Source organism: Thamnophis elegans, chromosome 5 (assembly GCF_009769535.1).
Source record: "Thamnophis elegans isolate rThaEle1 chromosome 5, rThaEle1.pri, whole genome shotgun sequence".
In the NCBI taxonomy this organism is placed as follows: Eukaryota; Metazoa; Chordata; class Lepidosauria; order Squamata; family Colubridae; genus Thamnophis; species Thamnophis elegans.
This window is the reverse complement of record NC_045545.1, coordinates 1,281,140-1,300,391: the sequence shown is the minus strand read 5'-3', so window position 1 is coordinate 1,300,391 and position 19,252 is coordinate 1,281,140. Positions and strand designations below refer to the sequence as shown.

At 38.3% G+C, this 19,252-nt stretch overlaps 1 protein-coding gene across 3 annotated transcripts in view; it reads right to left on the bottom strand.

The window, feature by feature from the left end:
- PTPRC (protein tyrosine phosphatase receptor type C) overlaps window positions 1-19,252 on the bottom strand; it is an 89,806-nt gene that overhangs the window by 20,818 nt on the left and 49,736 nt on the right. For 2 of the 3 annotated variants that reach the window (XM_032218405.1, XM_032218406.1), the window contains 11 exons: window positions 18,707-18,787; window positions 16,551-16,568; window positions 14,383-14,601; window positions 12,233-12,337; window positions 11,409-11,561; window positions 8,367-8,501; window positions 6,330-6,491; window positions 2,864-3,066; window positions 2,006-2,066; window positions 1,779-1,887; window positions 185-219 (listed from right to left, as the gene is read on the bottom strand). In XM_032218405.1, the coding sequence (XP_032074296.1) occupies window positions 185-219; window positions 1,779-1,887; window positions 2,006-2,066; window positions 2,864-3,066; window positions 6,330-6,491; window positions 8,367-8,501; window positions 11,409-11,561; window positions 12,233-12,337; window positions 14,383-14,601; window positions 16,551-16,568; window positions 18,707-18,787 (1,281 nt within the window). The remainder of the gene's footprint in view (window positions 1-184; window positions 220-1,778; window positions 1,888-2,005; window positions 2,067-2,863; window positions 3,067-6,329; window positions 6,492-8,366; window positions 8,502-11,408; window positions 11,562-12,232; window positions 12,338-14,382; window positions 14,602-16,550; window positions 16,569-18,706; window positions 18,788-19,252) is intronic. The other variant, XM_032218407.1, reaches the window with a different exon arrangement.

The following is a 19,252-nucleotide window of genomic DNA, read 5'->3' as shown; positions in this document are numbered from 1 at the left end:
TGCCCACCCCTATTTTAGCGAGGGGGGGAAAGTCAGAATACATCACGGGATGACAATGTGACAACGTGAGTTTGACACCTTTGGGGTAGAGATGTGGCAATGGGCTTTATGAACATCTAGAAAAACCTTTCATAGTACCATTTCAAGGATCCCCATACTTTCATGAATTTTTTTAAGTATTTACCTCTGGTTACAAGCCTTACTCCTTCTTCTTCATCTCTGCAAAAAAAAAACATCAAGACTGAATGTTGAGAACAAAATATTACTATTTTTCAATAGATGTTAATGAGTATGTATACGGGTATCAGAATGTGAGAACATTAAGCCTTTTTTTTTCTAATTCTGCTACTCCAGCTTTGAAAAGGAGCAGGTCCCCCCCCGCTCCTGCTCACACAAGACCCAGAACAGCAGATCGTAAGATAGGCATAGCTCCAATGTATGGCTCAGAACTTTTTGCCACGGTTTGAACATGCGAAACCTCCATATGATGATTTTGTTAAGGCAGCTCACTTAATTCAAGAGCAATCTGGACACTTGGTGTCAAGAATTGGTTGGAAGGTCTATGTAGCCGCCCGGAGACCTCTGGGATTGGGCAGCATATAAATTTAATAAATAATAATAATAATAATAATAATAAAATAATAGTAGTCCATGTACATAATAAACACACAAACATCTGGGTACTTATTGGGGAAAAGTGTGGAAACCCCCCCCAAAAGGACAGAAAAATAAAAGGTCATCTCCTAGAAGAAAACTTGCTGACTGGAACTGAACTATTCAATCAGCATCTTTCTAAATGTTCAATTTAAGTACATGTTCATTATGGTCATTGACCTTTTAAAAATAAAAATAAAATTATCAAGTTCCAAGGAGACTAAAAACCAAAAGAAAAGGTAAATAAATGAAAGAAGTACATAAAAGATACTTTAGATACTAAAAGGAGATTGCAAATAATGTTAAAGAAAAATAAGTTCTAAAAATAAAACATTACTTGAGTATTAAGAGCTAAATTAAAGTCAAAATATTAATACGGGTAGCCCTCAACTTGAAACATTTGTTTAGAGACTTTTTGAACTTCCAACAGTGCTGGAAAAACAATGAATTGTGACTGGTCCTTGCAATCACAACTGTTGTGGTATCCTCATGGTCACCTGATCTAAAATTCAGCACTCGGCACTAGTGTCATGGGGTCATGTGATCACAATTTGTGATCTTCCTAGTTGGCTTCCAATAAACAAAGTCAATGGGGGGAAGCTGGATTCATTTAATGACTGTGTGATTTATTTAACAGCTATGGTGATTCATTTCTGCAATGATTCAGTTAACAACCGTAGCAAAAATGTCATAAAATTGGGCACATTTAACAACCACCTTGTTTTGCAATGTAAAGTCTGGTCCCAATTGCGATTGTAAGTTGGGGAGTATCTGTATAGAACCATTCTGCCCCTCAGGAAATCAGATTTGCAATGAACTTCCATAAAAGCAAAAGAAATCAATCAACTGAGGGGATGGGGATATGGAAGTGTAAGTAGTTAAAGTCTGGAAGGCATTGGTCTCTACCTTCAGTGCAACTCACTGTAATTGTGATAATAATAAAGAATTCTTATAATTTTGTGCAACATTTTCTACAACGCAATAACCATGATAATTGTACAGTTCATTTGCAACAGAGAAGCTGCTTGAGTGGTCACTGCCAGGCATATGGAATAGGACAGACCAGGTGCAGCTTCCTGTTGTTGCCATACACATTTAGGACAGGAAACATTTCACAAAGTTACCTTGAGTTCTTTCTGTTCAGGATGTATATTTTATACAGGACAAGAAGCAGAGCCACAACTGTTACAATAATCAGGAATGCCAAGAATCCAATGACAGCTTTAGTATTATCTGTATGAATGAAATGAAGGGTTTAGGAAATGTCAACATTTTGTTATCATCCTGTGTTTTCAGTAAGCAAATTAAACTAATCAGTAAATTAAAAGGAATTTTTTAAATGTTAACATACATTTGGTGCTTATTGTTTTTGATATTGTATCTGAAGAATGTTCTCCATTGGAAACAGACACCTGATAGGAAAAAGAAATAATTAATGTAGAATCTGAAATGCACAAAAAATGAACTGTTGTATACATTTTCCAAAATCTTCTATGAAAGCTATACCATATGAAACCTTGCGGTATAGGTCATTAAGACATTTATAAGAATATAAATATCTTAATGAGATATAAGAATCAACTCAAAAATACAAAATAGAAATAAGAAAATATATATTTCACCCTGCCCTCATTTATGAGGAAGATGAAAACTTTGATACTATAAAAAAAAATTGCAACCCAAACGTTCAATGCCAGAAACATGTTAATTTTAAGGAAATGACTGAGGATGCTTGGTTAATTAATTAATTGATTCAATTAACAATTTGACTGTACTCGATTTAGTTTTGTTTAAAAATGGTGGCAGGGTGACCCAGGCCAGATAAGGATTTAGTTACTACATCCGACCAAAGGAATAAAAGATACACTTGGTCTGGAAACTACTTGTTAATTGACAACTAGTTATGACAATGATAGATTGTACTGCTAAGTATTGTTCCTATAATTCTGGAGCAACCCATTCCAGAACAGTCTGTCCTGAATTTAATTATCAGATTAACCAAGCACAAACCATGATTTCGGTTTGCGTGCATATCAGACTTTACCCAATCCATTAGCTTGCTGAAGGACTGATTCAGACCATCAACTTAATTCATTATTTTCTCAAAATTTTGACTTCGCTGATTGATGAATAAGCAGATAGATATGCTGCATTTTGAGGGGTGGGGAGTGAAAAATCTCAGTCTCAAGTTTAGAACAATGCAACTTACGTGAAAAGTGTACGTTTTCAAAAAAGAAAGATTGTCCACTTCGAATTTGCAAGTTTTGCTGGTCTGTTCATTATTGCCATCCCATTTTAAAGTATAGTGTTTTTCGGGTCCATTTAATTCATCTGGTCCCATACAAGAAGCATCTACAATATTGTGTCCCTTCTTGGATAGGTTTAAGCTAAAGTCTTTCAAAGGACTTGGTTCTGTTGAAAATTAAAATGGTTTTCATTAAAAGAAAATAAGCAGTGCTAAGAGTGTAGGAATCAGAATGCTTCCCCAATTTCAGGCAGTTCTTGTTTAATGACTTCAATCAGCTGTTAAGCAAAATGGTCACTAAGTGAAGCCGTGGCTAAGAGAGAGACAGTCATGGACATTGTGAAATTCACTGGTTGCTGCTGTTTCACTCAAATGAAATTCTTTTATTCAGTCTCCTGTGTTTTACCCATTTTTCTTCTTCTTTTGCTCCTTTGCAGGGCAGAGAAATTGTTTTAACAAGCTACAAATAGTCCTCAACTTACAACAGATCATGTAGTGATGGTTAAAAATGACAATGGCTCTGAAAACTGAGCGTTTTTCCCAGCAAAAATCCACTGACAACCAAAACTGCCGACTTTCCAATAACAAAGTCGAAACTGTTTCACATTTAATATGTGAATGCAGCAAAATTGCACAAACTGATTACAAAGTTAGACATGACCGAGTTGCTAAATTAATCCACTGGTCATTATGTAAAAAATATGATTTACCCGCATCCAGAAAATCATGGGAACATAAAGTGGAAAAAGTTATAGAAAATGAGATCGTGAAGATCTTGTGGGATTTTCGAATACAAACGGATTGTCATTTGGAGCACAACATGCCAGAGAGCCGAAGTGTACAGTTTATTGATATCGTTGTATCGAGAGATCCCAGTGTCGAAGAAAAAGAACTAGAAAAAATAATGAAATATCGCGACCTGGCCATCGAAACTACACGGCTATGGATGAAGCATGTAATAGTGATACCCATTGTCATTGGGGCACTTGGCACCATGTATCTTTTACAAGATACATCAACAAATTACAGCTTTCTGCAATAACACCAGCGGAGCTGCAAACAACTGTGCTACTTGGAACATCTTATATTTTAAGAAGGTCCTTGGTTGATACCTAGGACGCTGGCGGCAAACCGTATCAACCATTAGCACCAGTCACTGGTATTTGTAATGCATTTTTTAATGTTCAGTTGGCTGAGTTTCATATTTAATGAATAAAGTAAATAATAATAACAACAACAACAACAACAACAACAATAGGCAAGAAGAGGAAGCCTAAATGGAAAATTCAGTTGAAGAATTGAAGATCAAAAAATTTCGTGGAGACTTGAGCAACTTGAAGAACCCAAGGCAAGGTCATCTAAAGAACAAGCAGGTCAAAGGCAGCCTGGAAGCAACGTACGATTTGGAGAATAAAGAGATTGCGACAGTAATTGAAGAGCTGAAGCAGAGGGTTGTTGCCGTTGCTGAAAAGATTAAAAGGTATGAAAACCGAGTAACTCAATTCAAGGAAAACTCACAGTTCAGAGCAAATCAGCACCAGTTTTATAAGAGCTTAGAAAGTGGCGATGGAGTAACAACAAATGAAAAGCCTGATAAAGAGAAAGCTCTGAAATTCTGGAAGAATTCGTGGGAAAACAACAAGAAGCACAACAGAAATGCAAAATGGATCAAACAGATTGAGGATTCTATTAAAGCGCATAAAATGGAAGGTGTGAAAATAACAAAAGAAATGGTGCAAAGACAGTCAAGAAAAGTGAAGAACTGGAGTGTGCCTGGACCAGATGAGTTACATGGCTTCTGGTTTAAAGGTACTTACAAGTGTGCACAAAAGATTGGCAGCCCAAATGAACCAGATCTTAAAAACACCTGAAAATGATGAATGGATGACAACTGGAAGACATTTTTGATCCAAAAAGATAAAGAAAAAGGAAAGGATCCTGGAAACTATAGGCCAATCATCTGTTTGCCAACTACATACAAGCTCCTTACTGGTATCATTGCAAACCAAATTTATGGATATTTGGAAAGAAATAATTTGCTTCCTGTAAAACAGAAAGGATGCTGCAAAAATTCAAGAGGAACAAAGGACCAACTGCTGATTGACAAACTAATCCTAAAGAATTCAAAGAAAAGCCGAACCAACCTGTTCATGGCTTGGATAGACTATAAGAAAGCGTTTGATTCAGTTCCCCATAGCTGGATCAAGAAATGCCTGAAAATCTTTGGCATCAGCAGCAACATACAAAATGGTTTCTGGCTCAAATATCTGACCGGTTTACATGCAATATTGGCCAGGCAACTGAATGAAATTTTACAAAAGGGCCAAATTGATGAATGGTTGACAACTGGAAAAACATACTTGATTCAGAAAGATGCAACTAAAGGAACAACACCTGAAAACTACAGACCAATAACATGCTTGCCAACAACCTTCAAATTACTCACAGGCATTATTGCAGATAACATGATGGATTATTTGGAAACAAACAACATCTTGCCAGTAGCGCAAAAAGGCAACAAAAGAAGGAGCAGGGGCACAAAAGATCAGCTCCTAATTGATAAAATGATATTAGAAAATTGTAAGAACAGAAAAACGAACTTGAATATGGTCTGGATTGATTACAAAAAGGCATTCGACTCACTGCCACATAGTTGGATCATAAAATGCTTAGAAACAACTGGCATTAGCAAAAATATTACATCCTTTACTGAAAAGGCGATGAAACAATGGAGAACCGAGTTGGTTGTTGATCACATACTCAGCTGCTGTAAAAGAATTGCGCAGACTGATTATAAATTGCGGCACAATTCAGTAGCACAAATGATCCATTGGAATTTGTGCAAAAATTATAATATTAAAACAGCAACAAACTGGTGGGAACATCAGCCTGAAAAAGTCACCGAAAATCAGATGGTCAAGATCTTGTGGGATTTTCGCATACAAACGGACAAAATACTGGTGCATAATACACCAGACATCACACTGGTTGAGAAAAATAAGGTCACAATCATAGACATTGCAATACCAGGTGATAGAAGGAATATGAAAAAATCGCGAAATACCAGGACTTAAAAATAGAAATTCAACGATTATGGCACAAACCAGCAGTGGTAATTCCAGTGGTAATCGGCACACTGGGTGCTATTCCAAAAGCACTGGAATTACATTTGAAACAGTTAAAAATTGACAAAATCCCCATCAGTCAAATGCAAAAAGCCGCACTGCTTGGATCTGCACGCATATTACGAAAATACGTTACGACATCCTAGGCCCCTGGGTGGGGCCTGACTAGTAACCAATGCCAAATCCGGCGAAACAACTGGCCGCTGTGATACAATTGTATAATAATAATTGTGGTTATAACCTTACCCCATAATTATATTTTCACAATGAAATTAAATATTCACAATTAAATATTCACAACTTACTTGTTGACTGAGTCCAAATATTCTTAATACATTCATCCCCCTTGAGTGTGCTGTTTTCTGTCTCTGTGTATGCTTGTACCATCACTGTATATTCTGTGAAAGGTTTTAAACCAGTCCTATTATATTCCATGCTGTTTTTTGCTATCCCATGTGGCAGTTTTTCTGGAAATGTTAAAAGCATAAATACGTTCAAATATAAATAATGTTGATGCAGAGACACAATTTCAGAAATAATTATTGGTACTGATTTTCATAGAAGGAAACCAATCTCCCATTAAGTTTGCCAAAATATAGATGGATGAATGAATATATCAGATTTGATTTCTTGTTTTTTGTGAATGCAGCAACTTTCATTCATCAAACTGAGATCCATTTTTTAAGTTTAAACTTTTTATGTATTTTATGTATATTTTTTCCAAACATATCCATTTCATTTGCAGTTTTGTGTATTGCACAATTATTGCACAATTTTATTTAACAATGCATTTACGAACATTGTTTTTACAAATATATACACTTTTCTCTAATATACTTTTTAAAATAAGCATAATATTTTGCTTCGATTAATTTACCCTTTATTGATTTTTACCTCAGAATATTTATTGTAGTTTACAAGATTCCCCCCCTCCCCCGGTAATAATACATTGTTCACTTCAAATGTGTGTAAACATTGGGACAATTATTATTGGTATTAATGCTGGAATTTGGAAGATGCTCCATCTATCATCTGTCTGTCTATCTAATTGGGGAAATTAGTCTCCTAAAAAACTCATGAGGCTCATCAGGTTAGCACTCCGGGCTGACGATTGGCAGGCTCATTGGTGCAGTGGATGGGGGGTGCTTCCATCACACACTCTTCCTCCTGCCAACCCAGCAGTTTGAAAGTGGGCAACCATGACTAAATTAATGGGTGCTACTGCAGTGAGCAACTTCACGGGGATACAAAAAGTGCTCCCAAATGGGTGTCCCTGAGCAATGGTCTTCTCACTGGCAAATCCTTTTGCTACAGAAGCACTTTGGTGATTCTGACATGGGAAAAAGTCTCCCAAGTGGAGGTGAAAGATAGGTGGATGGATGCAAGGACGGATGGATAGATAAATAGATGGGTGGGTGGGTGGATAGATAGAAGGATGGGTGGATAGATAGAAGGATGGGTGGATAGGAGGATGAATGGATGGATAGATAATTTCCTGTTCTTTCTCTTTGCTGAACTCCTAGCTAAAATATGGATTTTCCTTTATTTCTATATCGGTCTATATGATAGAACTTTACTTGTAGTTTAAAATAATCTCTCTCTCATATTTAGCAATAGCAATAGCAGTTAGACTTATATACCGCTTCCTAGGGCTTTCAGCCCTCTCTAAGCGGTTTACAGAGTCAGCATATTGCCCCCAACAACAATCCGGGTCCTCATTTTACCCACCTCGGAAGGATGGAAGGCTGAGTCAACCTTGAGCCGGTGAGATTTGAACAGCCAAACTGCAGAACTGCAGTCAGCTGAAGTAGCCTGCAGTGCTGCATTTAACCACCTCGGCTCACCTCAGATATCTGAGATGTAGCACTGGTTGAGTGGCATCTACTGCCCCACCTTCCAAGACAGAGGGAATAATTTGAGGTCCAGAAGGAGTGGCTGAGGAGTAACCACTGTCCTCCACCAATATCTACCACATCTGTCTACTAATTGAAATGGGGATAATACTGTCAAGATACATGGGATCTACTGAAAAGAGAACTCCTTCCATATGGAGGAATCAATACAAAATCAAACTATTTTCAGTGTTAGTGATAGAGATTAGAAAACTACTCTGAAAATATCCTTGAAATTAACAGAGATTAATAGAGCAAACCTACTACTAGGAGAAGAAACGAACAAGAGCTGCTACTTATCAAGATAATTGCAATTATCCATCCAGAAAATTTTGAAAATCTTTTTTTTTTTAAATCCTGAAAATGCATGGGTAGATGCTTTCAAACAATTAGAAATACATACCAATAGTACATATCAGTAGCAATAATAGTATTAGTATATATACATACCACCAGTTTCAGTATTGCTTATATTGATTATATAACCATGAATAGGGCCATTTCTCTCGTTTTGTGGTGCCCTCCAATGAATCTTTATACTTTCTTCAGTTGACTTTGGTGAACAGTTTTCAGGTGTATCTGGCTCTGATACAAAAATTAACAGAAAAGCAAGTAATGATAAAATAACGATCTCTGGGACATGACAACAATAAATAGAATATGAGCAAAATAAACCATGACTACCATGGCTTTACAGAAGGGAAATAGAATCAGTGGCGAGCAGTACATTGTGTATTTGTGCAACATTCTGTATTTCCAGAAAATGTCAGGAATTTCAGGTCTTACAAGTTTATCAACTCCGAACAGAATAAGAATACAAGATCAGCCAGTCCTATGTTGAGTTAGTCAACTACCCACATAGACCTATCACTTCAATTCCAGCTCTGCTTTTATAACTTCTACTTGCCCCAGCGGTGATATTCATTCCTTAGGTGCACGATAAGATTATGGTGATAGCCTCTGTTGAGAGTTGGGTGGCAGGTAAGTATACTAAATTCCTCTTTCCACAAAATACATATCTTTAAAAATCACACATTGGTCTCTAGAATCTCCTGCCAGCTGAGGCCAAGAACAATGAATCATAAACTTTCATCATTTCTAATCGGTTGCATTTTTTACTGGTGACTATAAGAGCAGTTAATCATTCCCAATGGTTTCTGATTGGATGAGATGAAAAGTCAACACATCCCATGCTAAATCCGGGAAGTAAATATGACTAATTATCCTGTGCTCTTTGTAAAGAGAGAGAGAGAGAGAGAGAGGGAGGGAGAGAGGGAGGGAGGGAGGGAGGGAGGGAGGGAGGGAGGGAGAGAGAGAGAGAGAGAGAGAGAGAGAGAGAGAGAGAGAGAGAGAGAATGTATAACAACAACAAAATCTGCAATTTATTGAAGATTTTGGAAAATCAAAATACAAATGACCCACATTCTTCACGTAATGTGCAATATTCTTGTTATTTGAGGTTTTGACTCCTTCGAGTTCAGCTTGACTCCTTATGATGCTATGGACATATCCATCTAATTTTCTCAGCAGCAATTACCATATTTTTCAGAGTATAAGATGCACCAGAGTATAAGATGCACCCAGGTTTTGAAGAGGCATATTTTTAAAAGGTAGGTAGATAGAGGGAGAGAGGGAGATAAAGAGAGAGAAATACAGTAGATAGGTAGGTAGGTAGATAGATAGATAATAGAGAGAGAGAAATACAGTAGGTAGGTAGGGAGAGAGAGTGTGTGTAGATAGGTAGGTAGAGGGATGGATAGATAGAAATACAGTAGATAGGGAGAGAGAGAGAGAGAGAGAGAAGGTAGGTAGGTTGGTTGGTAGAGGGATAGAGAGAGAAAAATACAGTAGATAGGTAGGGGAGAGAGAGAGAATAGGTAGGTAGGTGTATAGTAGATAGAGGGGGAGAGAGAAAGAAATATAGTAGGTAGGTAGGTAGGTAGGTAGGTAGGTAGGTAGAGAGAGAGAGAGAGAGAGAGAGAGAGAGAGAGAGAGAGAGAGAAGGTAGGTAGGTGTTTCCAGGTGTATTTATCCATGTGCTGGAGAAGGAAATCGCTGACAACCTGTAGCACCTAAAACATTGTTTCTGCTGGCAGAGCACTTGACCAATGTCATTCTCATCAATCCCTCTAACAGCTTTCTGAAAGGGAAAAAAAAGTTTTTGCACTCTGCAAACCTCCCCAAAACGCCCCGTTTTTTCGCAAAAACAAGCCCATGTTTCACCAAAACAGGCCCATGTTTCATAAAATGGGCCATTTTCTGTCAAAAAAAAATTGCATGCATAGCCTTATGGAGGCTTATAGACTGTTCCTGGGGGCTGGGGGGATAGAATTGAGCAAAAAACAGCCTGGTTTTCACTCATTTCTGCCCCCCCCCGCCCCCAGGAGCTCTCTGAAAGCTGCCATAAGGCTCTGCACAACAATTTTGGTGAAGGGGGCGGGGCTTCAGGAGGCAAAAAATGCTGTATTCAGTGTATAAGTCGCACCCAGATTTTCAGCCTTTTTTTAGAGGAAAAAAGGTGTGTCTTATACTCCAAAAAATACGGTAATAGCATTGAGTTCCCATTGTATTTTTCCAGGCTTTTCACAATCTAATCTAAAGTCCCGAGATTACTAATGTTCTCAATATCAGCTAATCATACAGTATTTATACTGTTGCACCAAACAAAAAAAATTGAAGAAAGGAATAAAAAATTAGCAAGATTCTATGCATTATACATCATCTTTTAGCTGACCATGAACATAAATGTTTCAAAAGCTTTGGGCTAAACTAAATGTTGAATGCATATTCGCACTTAATATGCATGATTTCTTTAGTCTTGAAAAGAAGTAAATATTTCGAAGCAGTTACCTACACAAGGAGGAAATCACAAACTGCTGCCATTCCTATCTTTAATGGCTATCTCATCTTGCATTCATTCTCTTTAATTTCATTATCCTGTGATAATGAGATGAAAGAGCCAGCCGATGCTTCGGTCAGAGAGCTTTAATTATGGAGTTTTTCAACTTAATTAAAAAAACTTTGTTGGTCTGCAGTTGGCCAGGCAAAAGTAAAGCCATGCATTTCCAGGTATCTATGATGTCTCTACAGCATTCATGGCATGGAAACACTCCCAGGATTCTAAGCAGATCCTACCAGAGATGTGTGATCCTTGAGCCCGATCCAATAGTTCTGACAAAATCTTTTTAGGGCATGAATCAGTTCAGTTAGTTTCCATTAAAATTATTCGGATGTTGGCCAGTAAGACTAAAGTGCAAGTTGAGGAGAATGATCACACTTGAAAACTCTGCCTCCATTTTCCCTGTGGACCTGGCTGTTTATAATGAACTTGGCTGATTTAACATTATAATCATATATCTTACTAATTATCAGTTACCAGGATCTCAATAAATATCTCTTCCTGTTTAAACACATGCAGAAATATTAAGTTTCTGGGGAAATTCAGTAAGCAGTAAGTAACAAAATATTTAAAAGTCACGGTGTGATACTCACTTCCATAGTCCGTTTTTATGTTACGTATATCATATACTGATTTGCCAACAAATCTTGATACTTCAATCGATGAATTGCATGTGTAGTTTGTGTTGGCTAACACTTGAAACTGATACTTATTCTTGTCATGTTGAATGGGACTACACGTATGACCTGTAAGGAATTTAAAACAATATTGCCCTGTAATTCTGGCCATCTGGGAGATTTTACATTTTCCATACTTGCCAAGCCTAGATATAATTGTCCTCCCAATGTGTAAACTTCAACTCCTAGAATTCCCAACTATATAAGCATCGCTGAAAATTCTGTAAATTTAAATGCTCAAGAATATCTGGGGTTGAGAATTTTGACTTGTCTGCTGAGTTTTGATTTGATTTTTAAAGAAGAAAAAATGATTTGCTATTCCAAGGAGGAAAAAATAAATAAATCTACAATGGAATAGAAATAATTCTAAAGACAATCTACCAAAAGGTTGTATTTCACATAATAAATAATAGTACTACAGATAGTCCTCATGTAGTGGCCATAATTGGGACCCACTATTTGATTGTTAAATGAAGCAGTCACTAAGTGAAACCAAGGCTGTGCTTAACCATCTTTCTTCATCTTTCTTTTGCTTAACAGATGTTTGAAGGTCATAAATGTTAGGACTGGTCACAAAGTCTGTTGCTTAATGAGGACTTCTTATATGAACATACACAAAACTCGGATTCTTTAAACATTTTTATAATATTGCTCTATCTTTTTTAAGGTGAAGTACTTTTTGATTTTCCCATTAATTTTAGGTCAAATGCCAACTGATTGCTTTTAAAAAAACCTCCTACCATTTTGGAAGCAACAGTATGAATAGTTCAATGAACAATTATCAGCAGTGTCCCAAGATAAAGTTATTGTAGTATCATTGAAGACTGATTTTATTGCCTTGTTATCTGGAACAGAGGAAGAGAGAGAGAAAAATGAATTCATTTAAATATTTTTCATGTTTTTTTTTTAAAATGCTGGCAAATTACCTCCTTATTTACATACAATATGTGGGTTACAAAACTGTACACTGGATGAAATATGAAAGAAATTTTCAACAATAGCAATAGCAATTAGACTTATATACCGCTTCCTAGGGCTTTCAGCCCTCTCTAAGCGGTTTACAGAGTCAGCGTATTGCCCCCAACAACAATCTGGGTCCTCATTTTACCCACCTCGGAAGGATGGAAGGCTGAGTCAACCCTGAGCCGGTGAGATTTGAACCGCCGAACTGCCGAACTAGCAGTCAGCTGAAGTGGCCTGCAGTGCTGCACTCTACCCACTGCGCCACCTCAGCTCTTCCTCTCAAACAAGAGAGGAAAAAGAAAGGTAGAAGTGTAATCGCGATAATGAGCAGCTCCTTATTAATCATTTCAAAGAATCTTTTCTCACATTTCGATCACAACATTGGAAGCTCTTTTTCTTCCATGGTCTGATGGGCCTGGCTTACCTCTCCCAATGGGACTGAAGTATAAAATGCCATTGCATTGCGATTGTGGGTGCACCAAGGTACACCCACGTTACACCTATCCTCTGCGAGCTGCACTGGCTACCTATTAGTCTCGGAATCCGCTTCAAGGTGCTGGTCGCTACCTATAAAGCCCTACATGGCATCGGACCTGGGTACCTGAGAGACCGCCTCCTGCCGATTACCTCCCATAGACCGATTCGATCACACAGGTTAGGTCTCCTCCGGATTCCATCCGCCAGCCAATGTCGGCTGGCGACGCCCCGGGTGAGAGCCTTCTCTGTTGCAGCTCCGGCCCTCTGGAACGAGCTCCCTGTTGAGATCCGGATCCTTACTACCCTCCCGGCCTTCCGCAAAGCCACCAAGTCCTGGCTGCTCCAGCAGGCCGGGGGGAGCTGAGAAGCATCTACCTCCACGGAAATTGTGAATGTTGGTTTTGTTTTTAATATGTTGCCTTTGTCTCGTTCCCCCCTTTCCCTTGTCTTTTGTGAGCCGCCCGGAGTCCTCCGGGAGTGGGCGGCATACAAGATAAATAAATAAATAAATAAACAAATAAATAAATAAATAATTCCCACCCAGAGTTCTCTTAGTTTCTCCCATGTTTCTCGCACTGAAATCTTCACCTGCCTACCAACCAGAGTTTCTAGGAAGCTGGGATGCAAGCTGGGATGAGGAAAGCAGGTCTAGCAAGTGAAACCAGTTTCTGTCTTTCAGCTGTGAAATGGGAATTCCTGGATAAATTCTCTGAAGATTGCTAAATCTTCAGCTTTACCTTTGAGAAGCAAAATGCTCCAGCCATTCCTATTTTAGATTTATTGCACAAATATCCTTTCAAGGGGGAGTGATGCTTGGTAACACTTGAGATCTTGAGATCATGTCAAACAAGAAAGGAGTGTTTCCTCATCAGAAAATAGCTTTCTGGTGAGTTACTACCAGCTCCACCTACCTGGCAAACTCAAGAGCCACTAGGATTTCAGGAAGGCATCTTTAGGGCTAGTAAGGATGGAAACATAATTTTGAAAGTTCTGATAGTCAAAGTAAAGATAAATTCAGGTTGCCTAAGTCAGTGGTTCCCAAACTTGGCAACTTTAAGACTTGTGGACTTCAACTCCCAGAATTCTGGGAGTTGAAGTCCACAAGTCTTAAAGTTGCCAAGTTTGGGAACCACTGATGCAGTTGTAAAGCATGACGCCACATGGTAGTGCTGACTTTCAATGGCAATGTTGACATTTACAATTGCCACTGGTACATGAATCCCACATGACTGTTAAGCAACTCATCTGTCTGGTTTCCACAGCATTAAAGCAGGTCTATTCAGTCCATCTCATTTAGCTAAATGTGATCAATTTGTACTATGTATTGGTAAGAAGCACATTAGGATTTACCTACCACCCAAAAATGATGTTTAAGGCAGGGTTTAACAGAGTACGGAAAACATCACTTAAGAACAATCATGGGGATTTTGTTTTAATGAATTATAATTACCAGAAATGTTAACATCAATGGAAAAATCTTTCTCGCAATCTTTGCTGAACCTTGCTGTTATGTTATAGGTTTTGCATTCTGTCAGATCAGATAAAGTATTGGTCTTTTTTTTCCAATCACAATGACGGCAGGTAACGTCCAGCAAATCTAATGATCCATTAAACGTAAGATTTGCATCACGACGGTCCTCTGCAAAGTTCACAGAATGCTGAATAGCGTCTATAAGACAAAAGAACAAATCAAAGTTGGCTGTAATCATTCTGAAACTTTAAAATAAAAGAACTAAATCCACAGAAGGCCACAAATGTATGTAAATCATAAGGTTACAATTTTATTCCTGTATTCATTAAACTACGGTCCTCAGTACCCAGAAGAGTCGAAGTCTGCTCTGTGGCAGTGACTCTACTCGTTTAAAAATACAAATAGCAATAGCAATAGCAGTTAGACTTATATACCGCTTCATAGGGCTTTCAGCCCTCTCTAAGCAGTTTACAGAGTCGGCATATTTCCCCCACAATCTGGGTCCTCATTTTACCCACCTCGGAAGGATGGAAGGCTGAGTCAACCTTGAGCTGGTGAGATTTGAACCGCTGAACTGCAGAACTGCAGTCAGCTGAAGTAGCCTGCAGTGCTGCATTTAACTACTGCGCCACCTCGGCTCCACAAAGCCTCTAGAATCAGTGTAATCTACATTTTTCTGGTTAGATTTATAAAGCCACCTCAAATCATTCTTCAAGGTCCTTGATGTGTTTACTCAATCTGGATTAGGTTTTCCTACACTGCTTAAGTAGTGATTAAAAATAAATTACGGAAATTTGGCTTAACTAGTTCTTATAGTTAGATTTAATTCTTTAGGGGGGTGGGGTGGGAAACAGCCATTTTTTTTCCCTTGCATCTTATCGGTTCAAGCATTAACGATGATGGGACAAAGCTATCTCTGAGACCACACCAGTGGTGGGTTGCAGGCGGTACGCCCCGGTACACGCATACCGGTGCCTGCCGGAAGCAGCAGCCACCGTATCGGAGTGGTGCTTTGGAGGGCCCACCCGCCTACCCTCGTTCCTTACCTGTATTTGAAGGAAACAGGCCATCTGCGCAGGTGCGCACAGCATACGGTGCCTGTGCAATGCTCCGCTGGGCACATACATGCGCAGCGCATGTGCCCGTGGTGCACGCCCGGCTCCCGTTGCAGCGTGCCAGTTGCAATGGGAGCTGAAACCCACTACTGGACCATACAACATATCGTTGACTTCAACAGAGGCTAACAGATCCAAACTCTTAAATTATGCTTCCAAATGACCTTTTCTGGATATTTTCATTCTCAAACGGACAGACACTTACCTTACATAGTTTTGATACTCTATCCTCCAGGAAGTAGAAGATAGAGGGGTAGATCAGCAACTTTTTCATTCTAGAACAGAGTTTCTCAACTTTGGCTATTTTAAGATGTCTGGGCTTGAACTCAGAACCCAGAATTCCCCAGTATGTTTAGCTGAGAATTCAGGCAGTTGTAATCCACACAGGTTTTCAAGGTTGAGAATCGCTGCCCGAGATTGAAGCTGATGCTATTAGAGTGGCGTTGTCGAATGTGGCTTATCCAGGGCTCACTTTTATTTTATTAAATCGAAATCTGTACTCTGTTTTCACGTTTATATAAGCATTTTATTGTTGTTTTTCAAGAATGAAAAAGTATTAAAAAGCAAAAGAAATTAATTCAGTCATAATTAAATTAAAACCAGTCTCATTAAAACCAGTTGACAATTAAATGCTTGGGGAAAAAATGTGTGGAAATTTCGGGTTTTTTTTATTTTTTGCCATTTTCCTAATTATTGAAAGAGTGCAGACCAAATAGACATTCCTGGGGAAATGTTGGGAGCCTCAAGCAGAAAGGAATACCTAATACCAGAACTTCATCTAAAAGGATCTATTCTGCTGATCTGAGAAACCATCTTCTTTGTAGCAGGCAATACGGTCCTTCAATTATTCCGTCCCACAGCCATGCATGGCTCTAAAGTCAACACCCACACTTCAAATTGTCTCCCAAAGGCACTTTTCAAAGAAGAACTGGATTTTTGTTGTTATTTTTTCCTTGGAAAACATTTCACTTCTCATCAAGAAGCTTCTTCATTTCTGACCGAATGGTGGGGAATAATATAATAAAAACTTACCACAAATCTTACTATGGTCTGCAAAGGAAAAAAAAAACAAAAATAAGAGAAAGTCAATTGTAACAAATGCCTCTAAGTGAAAAAAAAATTATTTAATATTTACATATTCATCTACATTAGTTCACTGTGTTCTGGTTGAGATGATGAAGATTACATAATGTGTTCCATTGCTTAATAGAATTATTTCATAATTTCATCAAAACAATAATTGGATATTCAGTATCTTGCTATATTTGGCGTGTGGCTCATAAACCATGCTGAAATGACATCAGACCTCAGCAGGCATTAATTTCAGGATATAATCTAAACCTGAAGTTTTAATAGGCACCTCAGCAATTCTTGGCTATATCAGACATCCCCAGATCCTTATATTGGATATGGTTAGTTGGACTGCTCCAATCAGTTGCAGAGTTTTCAACAGCTTCACAGCAATTAAATGTAAATGCAGATAATCTTCAGTTTACCACCAGAATTGGGAATGTAATTTCTCTTGTAAGTCACTACGATCGAATTGAGTCACTCCATGAACAGAACCAATTTTATGAAATTGTTACGGTGTTGGGAAGAGAGTAAAGTGGTCACAGCTTCCCTAAGGTGGATTTTTTTGCCATAATTGGTAAGAAACTGGCAAAAAAGAAGCTTGCATATTGTGGTAACATGGCCACAGACATTGCAACTGGTTGCAAAGAGAGTCAGTTGCCAAGTGCCCAAATTATGATCGTGTGACTGCAGGGGAAGGTGTGACAGTCATAAGGGTGGGTGCATGACATAAGTCGCTTTTTATGAGACTTATAATTTTGAACCATTGTTAAACAAATTGTCATTAAGGCAAGGACTTCCTATAACTGGGTAATTTACCCAAAACGCTACACCAACAAGCTTATCAAGAGTAACCATATTGTAAACTTGCCTTATGCAAATTTCAGGAAACCTTTTGCCAAACATACATCATAGCTGAATTTAATTACCTTGCATGCAAGATTGAATGGGAGCCAGATAATAAATAATATGTCCACCATCCTCTTTTTTTCAGAAAGTTTTCTAACATGGGGGAAATTAAACATGCTCAGAATCTTCATTAAGGTTGTGGCACAGTAGAACATTGTCCTTGCCACAAGAGGCAACAGCATTCCACATGCTGCACCATCCTAAAACCTCCTTCTATTACAGTGGAAGGCAGACATCAAAACATCACAAAGCTCCATGATCTTTATTTAGTGACTGGGAGTAATCTGCAAATTTAATGGAAAATGTATGCTGTACCAGCAGATTCTAATATACTACAGAACTCAATTCATCTCCAGCTGTCATTCAATATTACATATACATGTGCTGTTTGAGAATTTTTAGCAGGATTATTATCTACAGATCACAGCAACTTGAAGAGCACATCATAGTGGACCAGTTTATAGTCAACTGGCCTCTTCCACTGACTCTGCTGACTGTTGAATAGCAGCAATGGGATTAGATCATCCTATGGAAATATTGCTCAAGCTAATTGGAGATTTTAGATGCATTACTCCAACCTCCAATCTTAAGGCTGTACTGGAAACATATTTGGAAGCTTGTAAAGCTCTCAGTTTTTAATTGATAATTGATGTTATGGTTGTCTATGTACTCAGTTGAGCAAGCATGAAGTTTTGTTAGGATGGGAGCTTGAAAAGGGGAGAGCAACCTTAATATCTTCTTTTTCCTTGAAGACGTTTCACTTGGTGTGGTGGTTGAGGCACCAATCTAGAAGCCAAGGAAACCAACGGTTCTAGTCTTACCTTAGGCACAAAGCCAACCGCTTGACCTTGGGCCAGTCACTCTCTCACTACCCTAAAAAGAAGGCAAAGGGAAACCACTACGGAAAATCTTGCCAAACAAGCTCCGGTGATCTGTCCAGGAGTCAACACTGACTCAAAGAGACAAAACAACAACAACAACAACAGCCCCCGAATCAACTACTTTATGAATTTTAGCTCTTCATTCAGATTATGGGGCTGAGTGCACAATTCAGAAACAGTTTCTTCATTAACCATTCAATTCAGTTGACTTCTACGAAAAACATTTTCAACAAATGTTCATAGGATCAAACCACACTTTAAGATTAAAGTGTGGTTTGTATTTAAACCTTTGCATGCGCAGTAAGTAAATGGGTGCAGGTTTGTCACCTATTGAGGTGGTGTTTGGGAGAGCTGAAGAGATGTTTGTTGCGGTGCCAGTGGTTGGAGTAAAGGGAGTACTCCCGTCATCTGCCAAGAAATAAACAGAATGTTAGCATCACATCCAGAAATGACTGCTAATATATTTCCCATCCAGGGAAATAATTTCAAAGCTGAAAGGAAAGTTGCCGTGTTGCTTTTCCAAATCAAAAGTAAGGAAAAATATAATTTTTCTACTACACATTATGTAGTATTACATGCTACAACAGTCTATTACACAATGACAGAGCTTACATTCTGAACAAACATGAGCACAACTAATGTTAATTTAAGGTGAAATCCTTCTACTTAATTGGAGATTATGACACCTCGCAGGGGTTGTATCAGAGGTAATGATGAACAATGGTCTACCATGATGGTAATCAGATTAGGGCCAAATTAGCCCCTTTTTTTTCACCCCATGGCTTGCTATAAAGGAACAAGCTATTAAGAAAAATGTCGCAAATTTGATAGAGCAGTCATGAAGATTTTAGAAAAGATATTTACATGCTATAA